This window comes from Mastomys coucha, unplaced genomic scaffold (genome assembly GCF_008632895.1).
Source record: "Mastomys coucha isolate ucsf_1 unplaced genomic scaffold, UCSF_Mcou_1 pScaffold23, whole genome shotgun sequence".
Classification (NCBI taxonomy): domain Eukaryota; kingdom Metazoa; phylum Chordata; class Mammalia; order Rodentia; family Muridae; genus Mastomys; species Mastomys coucha.
In genome coordinates this window covers 70,274,213-70,295,904 of record NW_022196906.1, presented here as the reverse complement: position 1 = coordinate 70,295,904, position 21,692 = coordinate 70,274,213, and the positions used below count along the sequence as shown (strand labels likewise).

At 44.4% G+C, this 21,692-nt stretch overlaps 1 protein-coding gene across 1 annotated transcript; it reads right to left on the bottom strand.

The window, feature by feature from the left end:
* Positions 1–942: 942 nt before the first annotated feature.
* Positions 943–15,902, bottom strand: Lysmd2 (LysM domain containing 2). The gene is made up of 3 exons (XM_031345277.1): positions 15,494–15,902; positions 2,278–2,603; positions 943–1,505 (listed from the first exon to the last, which is right to left on the bottom strand). The coding sequence occupies exons 1-3, from the start codon at positions 15,764–15,766 to the stop codon at positions 1,463–1,465; spliced, it is 642 nt and encodes a 213-aa protein (XP_031201137.1). The 5' UTR covers positions 15,767–15,902; the 3' UTR covers positions 943–1,462.
* Between the last annotated feature and the right edge of the window lie 5,790 nt (positions 15,903–21,692).

Sequence of the window (21,692 nt, the reverse complement as noted above, 5' to 3'; positions counted from 1 at the left end):
ACTCTTTGGGAAGGACTAGAAAGGTGTGGCCTTGATGGAGGAGGTGTATCACTTGCAGAGGGCTCTGAGGTTACAGAAACCCACACCTTTCCTAGTGTGTACTCTCTGCCTTGTGTTTGTGGATCAACATGTGGCCTCTCAGCACTGGTTCAGAACTAGGTGGGCCAAGCTCCCCATCATAATGATCATGGATTCACCATCTCAAACTGTAAGCCCCAAATAAGCTCTTTTTTCTCTAAGTAGTCTTGGCCATGATGTGGCCAAGCAAGTGAAGAGTAACTAAGACAATGATGTTCTGGTACTGCAGGCTCTGCTACACTAACGCCCCGGGCTCCTGCTCCTTAGGAGTAGAGGTACAAACAGTGAGGAGGAAAGAAATGGAGAAGAAGAAAGAGGGCAAGGAAAACAGAGAAACAAACTCCATTTTACACCACAAGTATCAGACTCTTTGGGGGATGTCGAGGAGAGGTAATAAAGGGAAATTTCTGTGGAAGCCTAACGCCTTATTTGACCTAGTTAAAGGTATTTAACTCAGTAAATGAAGAGATGTGAAACTAGAAATATATCAGCTGTCATTGGTATGTTGCTTAAAGTTTGCTGCTATAATTCACAGGCATAATAAAAGACAAGGTGAATTAAAAGAAACAAAAACCTAACTTTTAATTCAAGGAGCACAGCAAGGATAAACTGTAAATGGAGTGACACAGAGATACAATGTCAACAGAATTTCGCCTGTCTCATGCTGGTGTGGGTTCATTTGCCCTTCTGGAATCCCAGCACTTAGAAAGTAGAGACAAGTAGATCAGGAGTTCAAGGTTGTTCTTAGATACACAGTGAGTCCAAGGTCAGCCTGCACTACATGAATCCCTGTCTTCCAAACAAAACCCAAATCAAACAAAATCGATCTTATTTCCCCATTTTGAATAAGAGAAACGAAGGCTCCTGTGTGAAAACATAGTTTATTTTCTCACCCACACATCTGTAGTTTACTTTTACAAAATAGCAGACAAAATTTGGTTCTTTACATTAGTACAGAATATGTGATATTGAAATATATATTATAGCACTTGAGTTATAAACACACAGCAAAATGCATTATCACTTTACAGCCACCATGTTTTCCATACATTTAGGATCTCATCAGGAAATAAACATAGCTTTTGGCTTAAATATATAAAGAGTCTCTGATGCTTTTTGTATCTACAAAAGCCTGTCTAAAACTACCACCATCTACAAAAGTGATAGGCTTTAGAATAAATACAGTTTTGCTATCATGCCATAGTAAGACTTAACTATAGAAAGCCAGGAGCTGGTCACTTCAGGGCAGCTGCAGCAGGTCTACTTAACTGCAGCTCGAAGGTGCGCTATGGGAGTCCAGGAGCAGCGTTGCTTCTGAGGCAGACAGGTGGGGCTCTTTAGGGTCCAGCCATTTTGTGATCTGGATTAGTCCGTCGGCCAGTCACTAACTATGATAAAGAGAAGCAGCATAGGGACTCTCTTCATCCCTGAAAAAGAGAAACCCAGCAGAAATCAGTGTTTACAACTGTAATCAGAAACAGACACATATAACTTATTATCTACTTGCAAAGAAGAGCAAAAATATACCAACAGAACACTATATGTGCCTTGGAGGCCAAATGAACGGGCACACATGTTCAGGTGTAGCTTCCTTCTATGGGACTCTCAGTTACTGGATAGAGAGTAGCATCTGCTTACATAATATTTAAATATATTAAAGATACACTATATTTTTTATTCTATTATTTATTATTCTATTAAATTATGTTTATTAAATTATATATGCCAGATGGGAGTCTGAAGCAGACTTTGAGGCCAGCTGAACTACAGTGAGACACTGACTCAAAAATAGATGAATAAATAAAATTTAAAAGGATTTGAGGTCCATAGAACAAATGGCATATGTTATAAAATAGAAATTTAAAAATGAAGAGTAAGAAATCAATATATTAACCATTAAAAAAAAGACAGTGGCCAGGCAGTGGTGACACATGCCTTTAATCCCAGCACTTGGGAAGCAGAGGCAGGCAGATTTCTAAGTCTGAGGCCAGCCTGGTCTACAGACTGAGTTCCAGGACAGCCAGGGCTACACAGAGAAACCCTGTCTCCAAAATAGAGACACTCCCATGCACACACACACACACCCACACACATGCACCTGTACATACACACACACACACATACACTTTCTACAATTAAGACAGGTTTTCAAACAAGGGCATCGGTCCAGACACTGACACCTATACCAGGAACCTTCACCTGTTCTCTTCTTTGAGTTTCCTGGCTGCCTGTGTTGACAGTTTAATCTGTAAGTCAAGTCTTTGCAGGAAATCTTGGGCAGACACTTCCTCAGGCTGCACAGGCTTGGGGTCCTGAGGACTGGGAGGCGGCAGTTCTTCCTCAGCCACTACAGACTCCTCTTCATGACAAAAACTGCTGTCAACAGTTTCGTTTTCTGGAGAATCAATGGAGTTAAGTCCATTAAATACCAAAGGCTTCTCTGATAGAATTGGGATGCTCAACGTCTTCTTCAGAAATATACAGTCATTGGTAAACAGTTTGTTGGCCCTTTTGATCTGTTCCATCTAAAACACAGACAAAAAAAGAAATGTAGAGTTATACACAACCACGTTTCAGAGTTGAAATTACTAGAAGTATGGAATAGTACATATTCATGAACAATTGTGTGCAACGCTGTGCTGGCTTGTGTTATAGCAACTTGACACACACAAGAGTCATTTAGAGAGAGGGACTCTCAATAGAGAAAGTGTTTCCATAAGATTTGCCTGTAGACAAGCCAGGTAGTGCATTTTCTTGATTAGTGATTGACGGAGGTGGTCCCATCCCTCAGGGGTGGTGCCACCCCTCAGCAGGCAGTCCTAGATGATAGAAAAAAAAAGCAAGCTAAGGAAGCGATGAGGAACAAGCTAGTAAGCAGCACTCCTACATGCCCCTGCATCAGCTCCAGCCTTAATAAGTTCCTGGCCTGAATTCCTTTGAATTCCTCCCCAAGTTGCCTTTTTTCCCTCAACACAATATTTTTACTAATTACTTAGGAATTACACGTGATACACTCTGGTTACTCTCACTTCCCAGTCTTCCCTGGTCCACCCTCCTGCCCTTGACCCACCCTCCACAAAACAAAATTGTGATCCTCCTACAGCTGAGGGCTGATTTTGTCAGACCCCACCTTGCCACATATAGCCACACCTCTCTCCAACCTCTGGCTAATAGCCAGGCCTCTCTACAAGTTCCTGTTACACTGGAAGTCCCGCCTCCAGAGACTGAAGATGAAGCTGCTGATTGGGCCAAGTTGCTGATGGACTTGGGGGAGAGGTTTTGCTTTATCTACCTGTTGGCTTGTAACAAGGAGAATTAATTAATGATGGCGGACTGAAAGCACACCATGTGTTGGTCTCATTTTTTCAAACCCCTTCCCACATTTCCGGTACCCTTAATTTTTTTCAGGTCCTGAATCTCATTCCAGATGACCCATTCGTACATATGGCTGCAGGCACACAAAATAAGTCCAATTTGTGTTGCCCATATACTCACTGGAGCACAGTCAAATTCCCAGTGGCCAGCCCCTTAAAGAAAACTGAGTGGGTCCATCCCTGTGTGTCGCGTCTCATCCCCTGTGCCAGATTCTCTCCACCCCATCAGCAGTCAGGACTCTTCAATAGCTTCCTGTCTAGACTGTTTCTTTGGGGGAGGGCAGTTAGGAAGAGGTTGTCCCAGAGGCCTTCAATGTCTCTCCTTCTCAGTCATGAGTCTGCAGTCATCGATCGATACCACTGCAGCGACGGCAGCAGGGATCATGACCTTCCCACCTGATTTCTGCAGTAGCATGGATCGTGCACATAAACTCAGCCTCTGGTAGCAGCATGGAACTCAGACCTCAGCATGGCCTCCGGCATGCACCCTGGACCTGCACCATGATCATGGAAGTCTTTTGAGGAGACTGAACTGGCTGGTGTTGTGTATCAACTTGATACAAGTTAGAGTCATCAGAGAGAAAGAAGCCGCAGTTGAGAAAAATGCCTCCGTGAGATCCAGCTGTAAGGCATTTTCTCAATTACTGATCAATGGGGGAGGGCTCAGCCCATGCCAACTGGAGGTCATTTCGTTCTATAAGATAGCAGGCTGAGCAAGCCAATAAGCAGCACCCTCCCTGGCCTCTGCATCAGCTCTTGCCTCCAGGTTCCTGCTCTGCTCGAGTTCCTGCCTGACCTCCTCCAGTGATGAACTATGATCTAGAAGTGTAAGTCATTGAATAAACCCTTTCCTCCCCGACGTGCTTTTTGGTCATGTTTTGTTGCAGTGATAGAAACCCTGACTAAGACAGAGACTTGATCCAGAAGATGAGCAGCTTTTCATCTCAGATATCTTGCTGCTGCTCTGAATCAGGGTGATCGTGGGCAGTGCGTTCGGAGACAGAACCTGCATGAGCCCGAGGTTGCAATACACCATCCTGCCCTCTGCACCGGCCACGCTATTGGCACTCTGAACAAAATCATGCTTGAAGTCCTTGGGCTACCGTAGTACCACTTCCCTCCTCCCTCCACAAGTTACTTTTGATCATGGTCTTTTACCACAGCAATAAAAACTCTAACTGAGGCAAATGCTTTCTCTGCGTTCGATGGTTTTTCCCTCTACAAATAACTCCTGCTATTTCAAGAAATAGCATAAAAGTCATTTCCTGCTATACAAGCAGATTTATTTATTTTGTTTGTTGAGGGGGGCTTTTTGTTATTGGTTAGTTTGGGTATTTGCTTGTGGCAGGGTCTCACGTCACACAGTTTGGCCTTGAAGTCACTTCGTAGCCAAGGATGACTCTGAACTTCTGACTCTTGTATCCACCTCCCTAGTGCCGACACTATGTGACAACATACCTGGTTTATACATTGCTGGGGATCAAATCTGGGGTTTTATGAATGCTAGGCAAGTTCTCTACCAACTGAGCAACATCCCCTGCCCTCTGTAGGCAGCTCTTAACATATATTACTTCCATATATGGACCTTTTTACTATCAATAGTCCTAAATCACTGATGTATAAAGATGTAGAATTGTACCGCTTATTTTTATTTAAAATACATTTTTTATTATTTTATTGTTAAGTATGGGTGTTTTTTGCCTGTGTGCATGTCTGTGTATCACATTCATGCAGTTCCCTTGGAGGCCAGAAGAGGGCATTAGATCCTGTGAAACTAACATTACAGAGGTGGTTAGCCACCACGTGGATGCTGGGAATCAAACCCAGGCCTCTGGAGGGACAGCCAGGACTCTTAACTGCTGAATCATCTCTCCAGCCCCTTTAATACTTAATTCTAATTTCAACATTTCTGTTATCTGGCTTTTAAAAAAAAAAAAATGTCGCCGGGCGGTGGTGGCTCATGCCTTTAATCCCAGCACTTGGGAGGCAGAGGCAGGCGGATTTCTGAGTTCGAGGCCAGCCTGGTCTACAGAGTGAGTTCCAGGACAGCCAGGGCTACACAGAGAAACCCTGTCTCGAAAAACCAAAAAAAAAAAATGTCTACTGACACAATTTTACTTGCCGAGGGATCCCTCTATCTCTGGAATTCTGCTTGGTGACTTAATAGACCCAGGAGGCGGTAGAGGCATGTGGATCAATAGAACGTCAAAGACTGCTGCAGCTATTGAGATGGCTTCATAAAGAAAGTAAAATCTGGTTCTGATCTTTCTGACTTCAGATGGGCCTGAAAGGCCGTGTAAGAACAGGAGATCGGAGACATCTCACTAAGACCGCGTCACTTTTTACCCTACGGAGAGTGAATACTCACTCGAGGGTTCCCAGAGATTGTGCACGTGTGAGTGGCAGGTAGACACAGGCTTACTATCTCCAACCCTCACAGCCTATGGAGGCCTTGCCCCGCCCACAGAGGTGGGTAAGGCGGAAATGGAGACTAGAACATACATATCTCCCATAACCCTCACAACAGCTCTGCAAGCCAGATCTCTTTACAACTGAGAAGATAGGAGAATGTGGCCTGCGCCCACAGTGAGGACTCACACTAATTGGCTCACTGCTCGGCAGAGTCTATCTCTTGCTACTCTCCTCTGTGTGGGGTGCCTATACTTCCATACTAACCTGTGAACTTGCACCATGATCGGTACCCCACAAGCATCGTACAGTTCATTGACACAAAATTGTTCTAGTGAGTTAAAGACAAAAAGTTTAGTGAGATTGTCAAACAGCCTGATTGGCTTGGTTCAAGCCTTTAAATTGATTCTGGGTGGAAAAAAAATGCATTCATTCCTACTTCAAAGAGTCTAAAGAAACAACAGTCAAATAAATGGCCCCCATTCCTCCTGCCTTGCTTTGTTTTGTAAGAGGGTTTTACTACATAGCCCTAGCTTCCCTTGAACTGGGAAGATGGCAAAGGTGAGAAAGAGAGACCGTGATGGGTAGGGGCAATTTAGAGACAAAATTAAAATCTAGATTTCCCAAGTACCTCTGGTTGGAAGGCTCAGATTTGAGAGAATTAAATAACTTGAAAACTTTGCCCATGTAGACTGAGGTATATTCCAGTCTGTCTACTTCTGGGTCCCTAATGTCCAGATCCTCCCATCTATCTCCCTTGGTACACAAGCTCAAAGGTGGACTGCTCCAGAACACATGGCGAGGTCATGTTCACCCCTACCCCTGCGGTACTGCAGCACCTCGGCTTCATGACACATCACTTCCATCCTAGAAGGATGGTATCTGCCATGTTCTCTCTTTCCTGCAGGAAGGAGAAGGACTGAGCCACTGCCAGTCATTCTCCTACCATGCATAATCTGACACTGATACCACCTGGAAGATGGCACGTGGGTCATAGTCTGAGGCCAGAGTATCTCAGGCCTTTCATTCCCATGAGTGAAAACAAAGCCCACTTTTTACTTGGCTTGATGTTTTGTTTTGTTTGTTTTTATGTTGTTTGCTAATTAAAGACAAATCTTTACCTAGTGTCAAAGTATGACGACAGCTACACAGAGAGCAACAACTACTCGGCAGAGCCAGAAGACTGAGGCAATGCTAGGGGACACTAAGCCTCCAGCATGGTAAGGAAGCCAAGGCCTATCGCCTCCATGCCTTGTGGCCAAGATCAAGTGTAGAAGCTGGAGTTTACTTTGAACATGGTAAGAAACCCTGGGACAGGTATAGATACAAGCCTGTAATTTCAATGCTTGGAAGCCAAGGGAGAGAGACTCCTGCAGCTTCAAGGCTAGCTCTGGGTGACATACACATGAAGTCAGAGGCTAGCCTAGGATACATGGTGAAATTCTCATTTCAGAAAAAGGTGGGAGTAGGGTGGGAGGGTGAGGATGTAGTTCAGCTAGTAGTTTTTGTTAGTGCCCTTGAGATCTTAGGTTCATCCTCTAACAATGCTTCTACTAGGAATGGTGGCTCACATATTTAATCCCAGGATGGGCATAGTAGCACATACCTCTAATCCAAGGATGGGTGTGGTAGCATATGTCTGTAATGCCAGGTCAGGCATGGTAGCACATGTCTGTACTCCCAAGACATGTGTATCTGTAATCTCAGCACTTGGGAGGTGAAGGCAAAAGGATTGGGAGTTCAAGCCCACAGAAGCTCCATAAACCACAGCTGACTTTGAGGCCAGCCTAGGACACATGAGACCCTGTCTCAAAAATAAAACAAAACTAAACAAGAGCCGGGCAGTGGTAGCACACGCCTTTAAGCCCAGCACTTGGGAGGCAGAGGTAGGCAGATTTCTGAGTTTGAGGCCAGCCTGGGCTACAGAGTGAGTTCGAGGCCAGCCAGGGCTACACAGAGAAACCCTGTCTTGAAAAACAAACAAACAAGCAAAAAACAAAAACAAAAAATAAAGTATAACAAACAAAACAAAACAAAATGATAGCTCCTACAGAATGAAGGAAAGAAGAGATGTGATCTAATACTAGTCAAAGATCATTCACTCATAAACAAAAAACAGCTACCCAGGAGCTGTAGGGTATGTTGTTTGACAGAAAGACTCCGGTGGAGCGGGTGAGGAACAGAAGGCCAGTTAGAGAGGAAGCAGCAGCAGACGTGTAAGTGGATAATCCAGGACACAGGATCTTTTATCTTGTGAGGAATGCTTTCTGTTTCCATCTGAACACAGGTGTGGAAATTTCACCTCACAAGAAAGCAGGCCAGCTCATGATCCATGCAAGGAAAAGCTGGAAAACTCATTTCCATGGGCCTTCTGCTCATCCTGACAGCCACTCAACCCTGAGAACAGAAAGTGTGACCTTTCAAAGTGACACAGAATGACTTTCTGTTTCTCAGGAGCTGGAGGTTTAGCAATCAAACATTTCCACCCTCTCCTAGCCAGAATGACCCAGTGAAGCCAGCTCACCATCTGGTCACTAAAAAACAGACCACCGTAGACAGCAAGTAAGAAGAACCCTCAGGGCAGAATAAGGCAGAACACACACAGCCATCACTGAAGTGATGCTCCTGTAAATACATTCTGTGAAAAGGAATTTAAACTGGAGGAAATTCACAAGACTTAGCCCCAAATGTTATCTCATAGTGGCTGCTGGCTTGGCTTGTAGAATAATCTCAGATCTACATGCAACTACCATTTTTTTTTTTTACAGGAATCAGACTGAAATAGTAAATGGTTTTCTTTGTTTTGTTTTCTTTTCTTTTCTTTTCTTTTCTTTTCTTTTGTTTTTGAGACAAGGTTTCTCTGTGTAGCCCTGGATGTCCTGGAACTCACTCTGTAGACCAGGCTGGCCTCGAACTCAGAAATCCGCCTGCCTCTGCCTCCCAAGTGCTGGGATTAAAGGCAGGCACCACCACCACCCAGTAAATGGTTTTCTTACTGCAGCATGGATCTGTGACCTGTTCATTCTGGTGTTAGTGGTGACCAGACCCTTCCCATCACCATGTGCTCATGGGAAAAGGGATGCTTTTATTCTCAAAAAAGTATATGAAATCCACTTACAGGAAATGTCCCCAAAAGTTAAATGTGTGTGTGTGTGTGTGTGTACATGCATATAATATATATAATGTATGTATTATATTAATATAACTAAATTATAATTCTATATTATAATTAAAATAATATACTAGTAAAGTATACATATATGTATATATGTATACATATGTGTGTATATATATATACACATATATGTGTGTGTAATATATATACATATACTTATATATGTATATATGTATATATGTGTGTATATATATACATACACATATATACATGTGTGTGTGTGTGTATATATATGTATATATATATACATATATATATATATATATATATATTGCATGTCAGAAGGTATATTATCTGTCTCCTGGAACTGGAGCATAATGGGTGAGTGAAATGAGTGAAGAAACTCTAAAACTGAACTGTGACAAGGACATCACAATTGTAAACTTATTAAACATCACCAAACCATACACTTAAGGCAAGGTGAACCTGCACTCTATACTTATTCCTCCGTGACAGTGTTGGAGAGGGACAGGAACACATAAAAACTACTAAAGCCCCAAATCACAAGTGACCCTGCTAAACCTTTCATTCTGGGTGACATTGTGACAGTCAACAACCTCCACCAGCCTCAGCGGTTACCATTAAAAACAGCCCAGAAGTCACACAATTAAGTCTAACTCCCAGGACTCTTCCTCCCTAACAGGAAGGCCACTTTCTCCCAGCAAGGTGTCTTCAATGTAGGGAAATGTGGAGCAACCCAGCTTAGCAGCTGAATGGAAGAGGAAGAGCTGACCTAGGACTGGGTCTGAACTCTGATGCTAGGCATCGTGGCCTACATCCAGTCCCAGCACTCAGATGGCGTAAGTATTTTTCTGATACAGAATGAGTCTAGACTGTGTCAAAGAAAGGAGGAGGAGGAGGAGGCAGAGTTTATGCAGACCTGTCCCCTTTGCTGCCTCCTTCCCATTTGCAGCTTCTGTGCTGTCCTCTGCTTTTTCCAAGGTTTCCAAACAAAATATTCTTAAGTGGCAATTTCAAGCCCTGACCAATTTCCCCCAGTGGCTTAGCTACAACAGGGAGGAGCCAGGATGCTGGAATCAAACAATAGCTAAATCTAGAACTAGAGCTACGGGGACTTAATGTCTCAGTAAAGATAAACATTGCAGGGACATTCCAGCAAGTGTGCGTCTGAGGTTTGAACTGCAGTCAAAGGTTTTCTCAACCGGACCCAAATGGTTTCGGTTTCCCAGAACCACTTCCTCAAACTCAAGCAGAGATGCCCCAAACCCTGAGTGTAACTGAGTGTTAAGTCTTACAGCTGGAGGAAGCGAGGGCACTAACAGCATCCACCAGCAACTGCAGCTGGTACACAGAACTGGCCTTGCCTGGAGAATGGCACAGCCTATAACCCCAAGTTCTGAAATAGAGGTTGGAGAGTCAGGAGTTCAAGACCAGTGTGGGCTAGATAGTGACTTCAAGGGTAGCTTGGACTACATGAAACCTTATCTCAAAAGAAATTAAAAAAAAAAAAGAAAGAAAAGAAAAAGAGGAGGACCTGCAAAATGGCTCAGTGAAAGCACTCGCCACCAAGTCAGATGACCTGAAATGGGCCTCTGGGATCCAGAGGGTGGAAAGAGAGAACTGACTCCTGTAAGGTGACCTCTGACTTCTACTCACATCCTGAGGTGCATGTCACACCTCTCCCCAACCCAAAGGAAAAAGGTCACTTTAGAAATGTTCTTATATGCCAGGCAGCAGTGGTGCACACCTTTAATCCCAGCACTTGGGAGGCACAGGCAGTCAGATTTCTGAGTTTGAGGTCAACTTGGTCTACAGAGTGAGTTCCAGGACAGCCAGGGCTATACAGAGAAACCCTGTCTCGAAAAAGCCACCAAAAAAAAAAAAAAATTGTTCTTATATTTACTTCATGTGTATGGCTTACATGTACATGCCTGGTACCCAAGGAGGCCAGAAGAAGATATCGTATCTTCTAGATTTAGATACAGATGTTTGTAAGTCACCATGTGGGGGATGAGAACCAAACCCAAGTCCTCTGAAAGAGCAGCAAGTGCTCTTAACCACTAGGCCATTTCTCCAGGCCCACTTTAATTTTTTTTTTTTTTTAAGAAAAGAAATAGACCTCAAATCAAGTCTTGCATTTGATATCTTAAGCAGGCTGTGCACCCTTACTCAGTCCCAACCTAGGATCCTACCTTCTAGAGCCTGCTTCACTTCAGGGGTTACTATCTCATACCACCCAGACTTTTTATGGATTGAGTTCACACACATATGGAGGAGATATCAGGTGCTAGAAAGAGAGAACATTTGTATCATGTAGCCTTGGTGTCTAACATAGGCCTCAAATAACCCAAGTCCAATACTAGTAGAGGAGGAAATAATGGGTTTGGGTTATTGGTGACTCACTGAAGAAAGGACACTGTGGAAATGTCATATTTTTCAACTCACTGAAGAAAGAACTGGGGCCAATTGACCTGGCTCAACTCTTAAACATAATTCTTCTTTCTTACAGAGAGGCCCCCTGGGTCTCCAGGCAGATAAGTCAGATATACTTATGATGTATACAGATGTCTAAGTCAGATATATTCAATGGAAACAGTAAACAAATAAGCAGAACAAGTAGATATGTCTATCTTTTTTACATTGTGACTGACACTGTATCAAGAAAGTTCATAGTTGGGCTGGCAAGATGGCTAAGCAGGTAAGAGCACTGACTTCTCTTCCAAAGGTCCTGAGTTCAGGTCCCAGCAACCACATGGCGGCTCACAACCACCCATAATGAGATCTGACGCCCTCTTCTGGTGCGTCTGAAGACAGCTACAGTATATTATGCCGGAATGAGCAGGGCCATCCAGAGTTCAATTCCCAGCAGCCACATGATGGCTCAGGGCCATCTGTACAGCTACAGTGTACTCAAACACATAAAATTAATAAATCTTTTAAAATTAAAAGAAAGTTCATAGTTGAGAACCCTGCAATCAAGTTGCCAAAATACAAATTCACAATGTTGCAAGTGAGTTTATATTTGTGTACTAAGTCACATTCCTAGCTGGTCTGTGTGTGGTCCCTGGTTTGCAATTGAGACACAGCCGACAGCAGATCAACTGAGAACCCAGACCCAGCCACTTCTCACCCCATCTTCCCTTCTTCACTGCTGTTATCCTAGTTACTCTTCTAGTTCAGCACATCACTACAAAGCCTTCATCTTATCTTGTTCCTCTTAGTCCTGGTCCATACAGTCTCTCATCATAGCAGCAGGCAGAATGATCCTTTATGCTCAGGCATGGTGATGCATACCAGCACTCCAGAGGCTGAGGCTGGATTACAAATTCAAAGTCAGACTGGGATTATACACGGAAACCTTGTCTCAAAACAAAACAAAATCGACCCTGTTGAGTGGTTTTTATGCCAACTTGACACAAGCTAGAGTCACTAGGAAGAGAGACCTTAGGAACCAGGTGGTAATAGCACATGCCTTGAATCCCAGCACTTGGGAGGCAGTGCTCGTTTGAGTTCAAGACCAGCCTGGTCTACAGAGTGAGTTCCAGGACAGCCAGGGCTACATAGAGAAGCCTTGTCTCAGAAAACCAAAAATAATAAAATAAGAACACCATTTGGCCATTATGGGAAGGGGTTTGGTTTGGTTGGTTGGTTGATGGTTTCGGTTGTTCATCTCATCATCTTATTATGCAGCCCTGGCTCCCTGATGTATAGCCCAGGCTGACATAGAATTCCCAGTAACCTTCCAGCCTCAGCCTCCTCAATGGCTGTTGGTGTTATGGGTGTGTACCACCACACCCAGCTTAAGATAAGCATTATCGGAGCTGGTGAGATGGCTCAGCGGGTAAGAGCACTGTCTGATCTTCCGAAGGTCCTGAGTTCAGGTCCCAGCAACCACATGGTGGCTCACAACCACCCATAATGAGATCTGATGCCCTCTTCTGGTGCATCTGGAGACAGCTACGGTGTACTTAGGTATAATAATAAATAAATCTTTTTAAAAAAAAAAAGATAAGCATTATCACTTTCCCTATTCTATGTAGCCAGTAGGAGCACCTCCAAAACAATTTCATCAAAGTAATAAGCTAAGAATAAAGAAGCTGGACAGTGGTCTCTCTCTCTCTCTCTCTCTCTCTCTCTCTCTCACACACACACACACACACACACACACACACACACACACACGCACCTTTAGTACCAGCACTCAGGAGGCAGAGGCAGGCGGATTTCTGAGTTTGTGGCCAGCCTGTTCTACAGAGTGAGTCTCAGGACAGCCAGGGCAACATGGAGAAACCCAGTCTTGAAAACAAAAACAAACAAACAAACAAACAAACATGTGTGACTTTGCCTTTAGGAGAACATCCAGCAATGTACAGATGAGAGTGAGGGTTAGTGTCTGGTGGGCAGAGCACAGGGGTGCTTTCAAATACCCTACAATGCTCAGTCCGGCCTCCTGAAACATGGAATCTTCCCATCTGTATCAACAGAATGTTACACACGGGTACATAGCACACCTTACTCCAGCAGGTGAAAGCAGAAGGATCTGGACTTCAAGGTCATCCTCACCTACATAGGGAGTTCAAGGCCAACCAGGGCTACATGAGGCCCTGTCTTGAAAAAAGATTTTAAAATTTTAAAAATGCATTAACAATAGTATTGAAGCTGAGAAATCACATTATAGACTATTTGTGACCATAAATTGAGTACCTAATTCTTTATGCCTGAATTTACATTAGAATCAGAAGTTGGGGCTGGCAAGACACTACAGCAGTTAAGAGCACTGGTCGCTCTACCCTGGACCAGGTTTTTATTCTCGCACCCATGTGATGGCAGCTCACAACATACTTTGGCTCCAGTCCCAGGGATTTGCTCTCTTCTCCACAGGCACCAGGCATGGTACACAGACATACATGCAGGAAAGTCTAGATCACACTAAGCATGTATTTAGCAGAAGCAAGCAATTCTAGAAGAACATGTGTCACAGAATAACTGTCACAGGGAGAGACCATAGAAAATGGCTCTTTTGGATATCATAGATTCATAAGGATACACATACTAGCCTAGTAGCAAAGATGCACAGAAACCAGACAAAATGGCCCTCCTTCTTCAGTGAGCAGGATGCTGAGAGCGCTTGCTAAGAATGCAGACCGGAAGTAATATTTAGAGCAAAGAAAATTCTTTATCCCTGTGTTAACTCAAGCCAGTCTTGGTAATAACCATATTTGGAAATATCCTGACCACTTATCTAGCTTCTCATCTGCAAAAAGATGAACCACACCTGTCTCCCCTGAGGCTTAAGAAAACCAAATTAAGTATGAAAATCATGAAAACAAACAGAAGCTGGAGAGGTGGCTCAGTAGTTAAGAGTACAGACTGCTCTTCCAGAGGATCAGGGTTCAATTCCCAGCGCGCACGATGGGTTTCAACCCTCTGTAACTTCATTACCAGGGGATCCAACACCCTCTTCTGGCCTTTCTGGGCACCAGGTACACAGAAGGTGCGCATATGCAAATTAAGGCCAAACACTCATACACTTAAGATGTCTCAGTTCTGCTTTTCCTAGGCTCTGACCCAAACTAGACCCCAGTGAGTGCACGAAGACAGGCTGTAAGTATGTGTTCACATTTAGAACTGCCGAGAAGGGTCTCAAAATGGTGTGATCAAGCTCTCAAAATGCTTCAATGTTAGATAGAAAGACTTGCTGGTCCACAAACACCTGGTTACATATGCAAAATAGGTTAACTCTGAAGATACAGGCAAGATCATCTTTCTCCCGACTGCTGCCCACGAAGCTTCAGGAAAGATATTGAAAATGGATACTGAGCTCCAATGTAAAAAGGCCATCACACAGCTCACAGTCAATTATAAGTAATTTTAATGAAACAATTTGTTCCCTCGGGTTTCCATGATCTTCCCTAAGGTGTAATGCAATATACCCAAGACGCTGACCCTTATAAATTTGTAAAACTCCAGCTCACCTAGACCATAGTTCCTGGCTGCTGTTTAGCGACAGGTGTCACGTTCAGGGTCGCCAGTGAGCACAGGGGTGTAATTTCACTTCTAAATAAAGAAGCACAATCGGTAGAACCAGAACCATCCACGGGAAGGACTGTACATCCTGACTCATCACTGCTTGTTTACACAGCGCAGAATTCGTATCCGTGTGGCTTTGAGTAAATATGTAGTGAGCTCCGGGGAGGAAAACGGGTAAAGGTGGCTGTGGGTAGTGACCAAAACGCGGGCCTCCTTGGTGTTTCTCGCGCGACAGATACGATCTGAGACTGGCAGGGTACTGGGGACGCCATGCACTAGCTCTGGAGACCGCCCCTCTCCGCAGCAGCAGCTCAGACGCCCATTGCAGTCGCAGCAGCGCGCGAAGGGATGCGGCGCGGCGACGCGGGGACGCGGGGACGTACGGCCTGCTCCCCACCCTCCGCTCCCATCCCCGACCCCGCCCGGGGGGCCGCAGGCCCGGGCCGCGGCGGCGCGCCCTGCTCACCGTGACTCCGTACTTGAGCGCGATGCCCTGAAGCGTGTCCCCGGCGCGGACCCGGTGCTCCACATGGCGCTCGATGACGCCGGCGCCCAGAGGCGCCCGCACGCTGGCCGTACTGCCGTACGAGCGGGTCTTGGTGCGGGCCAGGCTCAGCGACAGCTCGGCCTCCTCGGGCTCCGAGGTGGAGCGAGAGCGCGGCGGAGGGGAGGGCGCCGAGGGCCGGTGCGCACGGGGGCCGCCTTCCCGCAGAGCCGGTGCAGGCGAGAGATCCGCCATGGGTCCTGCCAAGGCCGCCGGGGCGCCGAGCTCGCCAAGGGGGCGGCGCCTCCTCCTCCGCCTCTTCCTCCTCACTGGGGCTGCGGCTGGCCGTGCCGCGGGGGCGGCAGGCGCGAGGCCGAGGCGGGGAGCTGCGGGACCTGCATGGCGCGCGCCGCCCTCTGAGGCCGACTTTTGCCCGGTGCTGGTGGGGGAAAAGGGAGCAGAGCCCCGGCTGTAGTGTGCGGGTCCTGCGGGAGAAGGCCCTGCGGGAGCGCGCCGAGGCCTGTGAGCCGACAGAGGCCCACGGAGAAGTCTCAGGGCCCATGTGAACCCCAGAACCGTGCAGACAAGAAAGAGTCCGACTAGACAAGAAAGAAAGCCTGCCCTGGCCACAGTACACCCCCACCAAGCTTTGTTGCCTTTACTGACTCCTCATTGGGGAGCCTGCTTGCTCAGTGGTACCCCTTTCATGACATCAAAACCTTGGTGGCAGGAAACCTTAAGATCACTGAACATAGATAGCTTCTACAGGTCCCTGTCCACCTGGGTGGTACAGTTCTTCTGACAGTTCTGACACCAACACACGCACAACACACACGCACACCCTTCACTAGGGATTGACCTCAGTCACACGCTAAGCCAGTGTTCTGTCACCAACCTAGAATGCCCATGTATACCAATTCTTTCTGTTTGGTACTCAGGCCTGCTGGATAACCTCTGACTACCCTCCAATTGTTTGTAGTTCATTCTTCTTTGAAGACTAATGCCACCAGTTTCAGGCCTAGGTTTGTGCACAATTAACTGGAATCTTCTGCCCTAGCTTTTTTTCTGCCCCCACCACCACCTATCCATCCATCCTTCGTCCTTCTCTCAGGGGCCCACCCCATGCCCCACTCCCCATCCCCACCCCGACTCTAGGTAGAAGAGATGAGTTTTATTTGTTGTCTGAAGTTTGATATGTTCCTGTCCCTACAGAAACAAAAGAAACAACTTAGGGCACACTAGCGGACAGAAGAGCAGCAGCAGTCCCCAATATCACCCACCCTAAAGATTCTTCAGTTGTTCCCTGAGAATAACAGCATCCGTATAAAACCACACTGGCACCCAAGTCAGTTGTTTTTACTTTTAACATATGTACCCCATCTACTATTCATCCTGACCAGAGCCAGTTCATCTTTTCTCCAACTTCATGATTCGTGTATGTTGTTCCCTCCATCAGTAACAGTGTTCTCCACAAACCTTGTCTACTGTTCATTTGTTTGTCCATTTTTAGATTTGCTTTTATTTATGTGTGTGTTCTGTATGCACTCAGGTGATCATGAAGGCAGGAAAGGTTGACAGATCCACTGGAGCTGGGATTGCAAGTAGTTGTGAGCAGCCCGATGTGATGGCTAAGAACCTAATCCAGGTCTTCTTCTAGATGAACAAGACGCTCTCTTAAGTGCTGACCTATCTCTCCAGCTCTGTTTTGAAGAAAAGGTCTCATATAACCTGGATCTCCTGGTTCCTGCCACCACTTCTGGGCACTAGGATTACAGGCTGTACCATCACAAGTGGTTTAGGCAGTGCTGTGGGTTGAACCCCAGCAAGCTCTCTACCAGATGAGCTACACTCTTGCCCCAGCATTTTAGTGTTCTTTTCTGAAACATGGTCTGACCTGTGTAGGCCAGGCTGGCCATAAACTCAAAGTCCTCCTGCCTGAGCCTCCAGAGTACTGGGATTGGAAGTTTCATTACTTCCAATATGTTTATTTGTGTCTGTTGCCTGGGACTCACGTTGCCAAAACTGGTCTAGAGCTCCTGAGCTCAGGCTATCCCACAAGCACAATAAATGCTGGAAGTAGGTACCCAATCCACTGTACCCAGATTTCTTCCAACTTTTTCCCAGGTCCTTTTACAAATAGTGCTCTTGAGCAGTGCATATGCTAGAATCAAAGGATATATTCTCCATGGGATTCTTTTTCTGATTCTCTCCAAATTGTACCTAGCCCCAGCCTACCCAGTTTTTATTATTTCCCCTTGGAACCTTCCAGGTTTTGTTTGAAACATTTCTGTATTTACCTTATCTTCTCTACCAGATGAATGCTCCTAGGAGGCATAACTGGTTCTTTCCCAATATTTTTTTAAGCTCCAGCATTGCCTACTTCAATAGCATAAAAAAAAAATACACATTATTTACATGTAACTGAAGTACAAGAGAAAATATTAAGGTCTGAAGTGGCTCAGGGTGCACTCCCAGCTGTGATATATCCCTGCTCTAAGAACAAAGGCAATAGAGTGGATTGGGTGTGCTGCCACCCCTGAAGTTAAAAACCGACACTAACTTTCCACTTCTTTTTAGCTTGATTGCCTCAGACACTTTGTCACGGTGACTAGAATCCGAATAATTCAACAGTCAGTTCTGAAACGTCTACAAGCAAGGTGGATAATAGCTGGAGTAGACCTGTTCTAACGAGTCAGAGTTCATCAACACTTGGTCAGTGAGCTGAGCACTGTGGTGCACTCCCATAACCCAAGCACTTAGGGCAGAAGCAAGAACTTTGATGTGAGTTTGAAGCCAAGATTGACTGTAAAGCAAGCTCCAGATCTATATCAACTACATATTGGGGGAGATTCTGTATCAATAAAACAAAACAATAATAAAACTTTTTCAAAAGATTTGGCTTAGGGGTACTGTTTAAAGATTCTTTTGTTAGCGTGTTAGTTCATTGGGATTGTGCTGACAAAATAGCACATATGGGGTAGTTTATAAACAACAGGAGTTTATTCTTCACAGTTGTAGAACTTGAGAATGCCAAGACGTTGGGGAGAGCATATCCAATGTCTGGTGAGCCTGTGTCCTTGTTCATAAACACCTTCTTGATGTATTCTTACATGGTGGAAAGCAACAATGGGCACCCTTGGATCTGTTTTATAAGGACTAACTCATTCCTAAGCTTTTTTCAACTTAATATCCCATAAAAAGCTCTTCTTCCTTTATCCTTGGTCAGGAAGGTTAAGATTTCAACATATGGGGCTGGCTAGATGGCTCAGTTGGTAAGAGCACTGAGTGCTCTTCCGAAGGTCCTGAGTTCGGATCCCAGCAACCACATGGTGGATCACAACCATCCGTAATGAGACCTGACGCCCTCTTCTGGTGCATCTGAAGACAGCTACAGTGAATTATGCCAACGGGGCCAGCAGAGTTCAATTCCCAGTAGCCACACACATGATGGCTCACGGCCATCTGTATAGCTACAGTGTACTCATACACATAAAATAAAATCTTAAAAAAAAGAAAAATATTTCAACATATGAATTGGGGGAGAGGTAGCAAAATATTGAGACACACACACAAATACAAGCTATGCTGTGTTCCTGATGAAGACATCGTAAGAATGTCAGGATTCTATAATTAGCCTCTAAATTCTATGCAATAGCAATTAACAAGCCAATATGGGATGTAGAGGAACAGGACAGGCTAGTCTAACATGATCTGAAGGTTCTTAGGATAGCTCTTAGGAATAAGGAGAGCAGCATTGATTTGGAATGAGGTTAGTCCTTAGATGGCATTCCCTGTGCCTTGTTCAACACGGTGTGCAACCATGACACGCACAGGACTCTGTGTATGGCTATCCTGTACAGTGAGCTGGACTGAGGATTCTCCCTGCTACTTCTGTCCACTGAAAAGATTTGTGTAAGATCAGTTTGATATGAACCTCTAAAGGTTGATAGAATGTGCCAATAAAATACTTCCTTTCCTGGAACATTTTATATGTTATGTAGTTGGATTCATACAGTATATAGCCTTCAGAGTTATTTCACATACCTAGCCATATGTGTGTATACATTTATAATATAAACATATACACATAAAAATATACATATATTATGTAGTTATGTATATATGTGTGTATTTGTGGCTTAAAGATTGTCTCTAAAATAGATTTATTTAATTTAAACAAAAAATGGGGTGCTAGTAACATGGCTCAGTGGGTAAAGTCATTTGCTGCACAAAGCTGGCAACGTGTGTCTGTTCCCCAGAGCCCATATAAAGGTGAAAGGGGAGAACCAAGTCCATAAAATTGTCCTCTGGGATCCACATGTGTGCAATGACACTGGTGTACTACATGCACACACACACACACACACACACACACACACACACACACACACACAAATTATATAATCTTGCAGCTTGTTTCCTCTCACTATTTGGTTATGTTTTACTGTTTATCTATTCACTGACTGAAAGACATCTCTTTTGCTTCCAATTTTTGGCCAGTGTGAACTTCTATGTTCAGGTTGATGTGTGATCATAAACTTGAACTCATATAGGAGCACAGTTGCTAGATCTTATGCAAAGTTCCATTTGGCTCTGTGAGAGACTGACAGACTGACTGTGGGAGTGGCCGTGACATTTTCCATCCACAGCTGCACTAACAGTTGGGGCAGCCCCTGTTTAGAATTGTAGCCTGAACCTTGAGGCAATCCTCTTGCTTCTGACCCCACCCCATCCCCAATTTCTCCACCAATCTCTAGCTCTTCTTCCCCATAACCCCCTTTTTAAATCTTATTGCATCAGCTAGTACTGTGATGTTAATTAGAAATATTGAGGGAGCAGATCCTTGCCTTGTTTACGGAGCCAAGGAAACATAGTTTCTCACGGCTGTGTTATGTTAGCTGTAAAGTTGTTTTCTTTCTTTCTTTCTTTCTTTTTCTTTCTTTTCTTTTAAAGGCCCTCTTTATTAAATCAAGGAAGCCTCCTTTAATTCCAAGTTTGCTGAGAGCTTTTTAGCACAAATAGACATTAAAGTTTGTCAAAACCTTTACAAATGCATATATTGGTATGGTCATCTTTTTTCTTCTTTCCCCTGTTGATGCAATCAGTTAAACGGTCTCTGAGAATTGAAGCACTTGATCATGGTGTATAATTTATTTTATAGATGGTTTAATCCAATTTACTAACACTTTATTAGGATTTTTGCATTTGTATCTGTGGGAGCTACTGATCTATGAGTCTCTTTTCTTGTAATGTCTTTGGTTTGGGATTAGGGTAATGTTGGCTTCACCTGATAAAATCAAATATTGTAGATGCTTTGGCTTTTTATTAAAAATTGTATAAAACTGATATAATTTCTTCCTTAAATATGTGGATAAATTTATCCTGAAACCACGATTAATCTAATAAATGTTAGAGTAAAACGAAAGAATAGATTAGAAACATTTGGGGAAATCAACAAAACAAAAAGGTACTTCTTTGATAAATGAACAAAACTCATGAACTTTTATATGGACTGACCAAGGCCGGTGTCTTGGTTAGGGTTTCATTGCTATAAAGAGACACCATGACCAAGACAACTCTTATAAAGGCAAACATTTAATTGGAGCTGGCTTACACTTTCAGAGGTTTAGTCCATTATCATCATGGTGAGAAGCATGGCAGTGTGCAGGGAGACATGGGGCTGGAGGAGGACCTGAGAGTTCTACATCTTGATCTGAAGGCAGCCAGGAGACTGTGTGACACAGTGGGTGTAGCTTGAGCATATATGAGTCCTCAAACCCCACCTCCACAGTGACATACTTCTCCAACAAAGCCACACCTACTCCAACAAGGCCACATCTCCTAACGGTGCCACTTCCTATGGGTCAAGCATTCAAACACATGATGGATATAAAGGCCACTCCTATTCAAACCAGCACAGGGAGAGAGAGAGAGAACTCATACTGAAGTGATTAAAATTGGGAATAAAAGAGCATCAATACTTATTGAAGTAAAAGGAACAATAAAGGCATATTATGAACAACTATGCTAATAAATTAGATAACTTAAATGAAGTGGGAAAATTAGCAAAAAGACTCAAACTAATGAGACTAATCCAAACTGTGCAAAGCTGTGATACCCATCGTCCCAGCATCTGAGGAAGGCAAACCTTAGTGAATTTCCAGGCCAGCCTGAGCTACAT

What these genes read in the sequence shown, in the direction of transcription:
- Lysmd2 (XM_031345277.1), bottom strand. Translation starts at nt 15,766, where the DNA reads ATGGCGGATCTCTCGCCTGCACCGGCTCTGCGGGAAGGCGGCCCCCGT. An exon ending in CGCTCAAGTACGGAGTCACG is followed by an intron (nt 2,604 to 15,493) that starts GTGAGCAGGGCG and finishes TCTGTGTTTTAG; the next exon opens with ATGGAACAGATCAAAAGGGC. An exon ending in AAACTCAAAGAAGAGAACAG is followed by an intron (nt 1,506 to 2,277) that starts GTGAAGGTTCCT and finishes TCTCTTTTTCAG; the next exon opens with GGATGAAGAGAGTCCCTATG.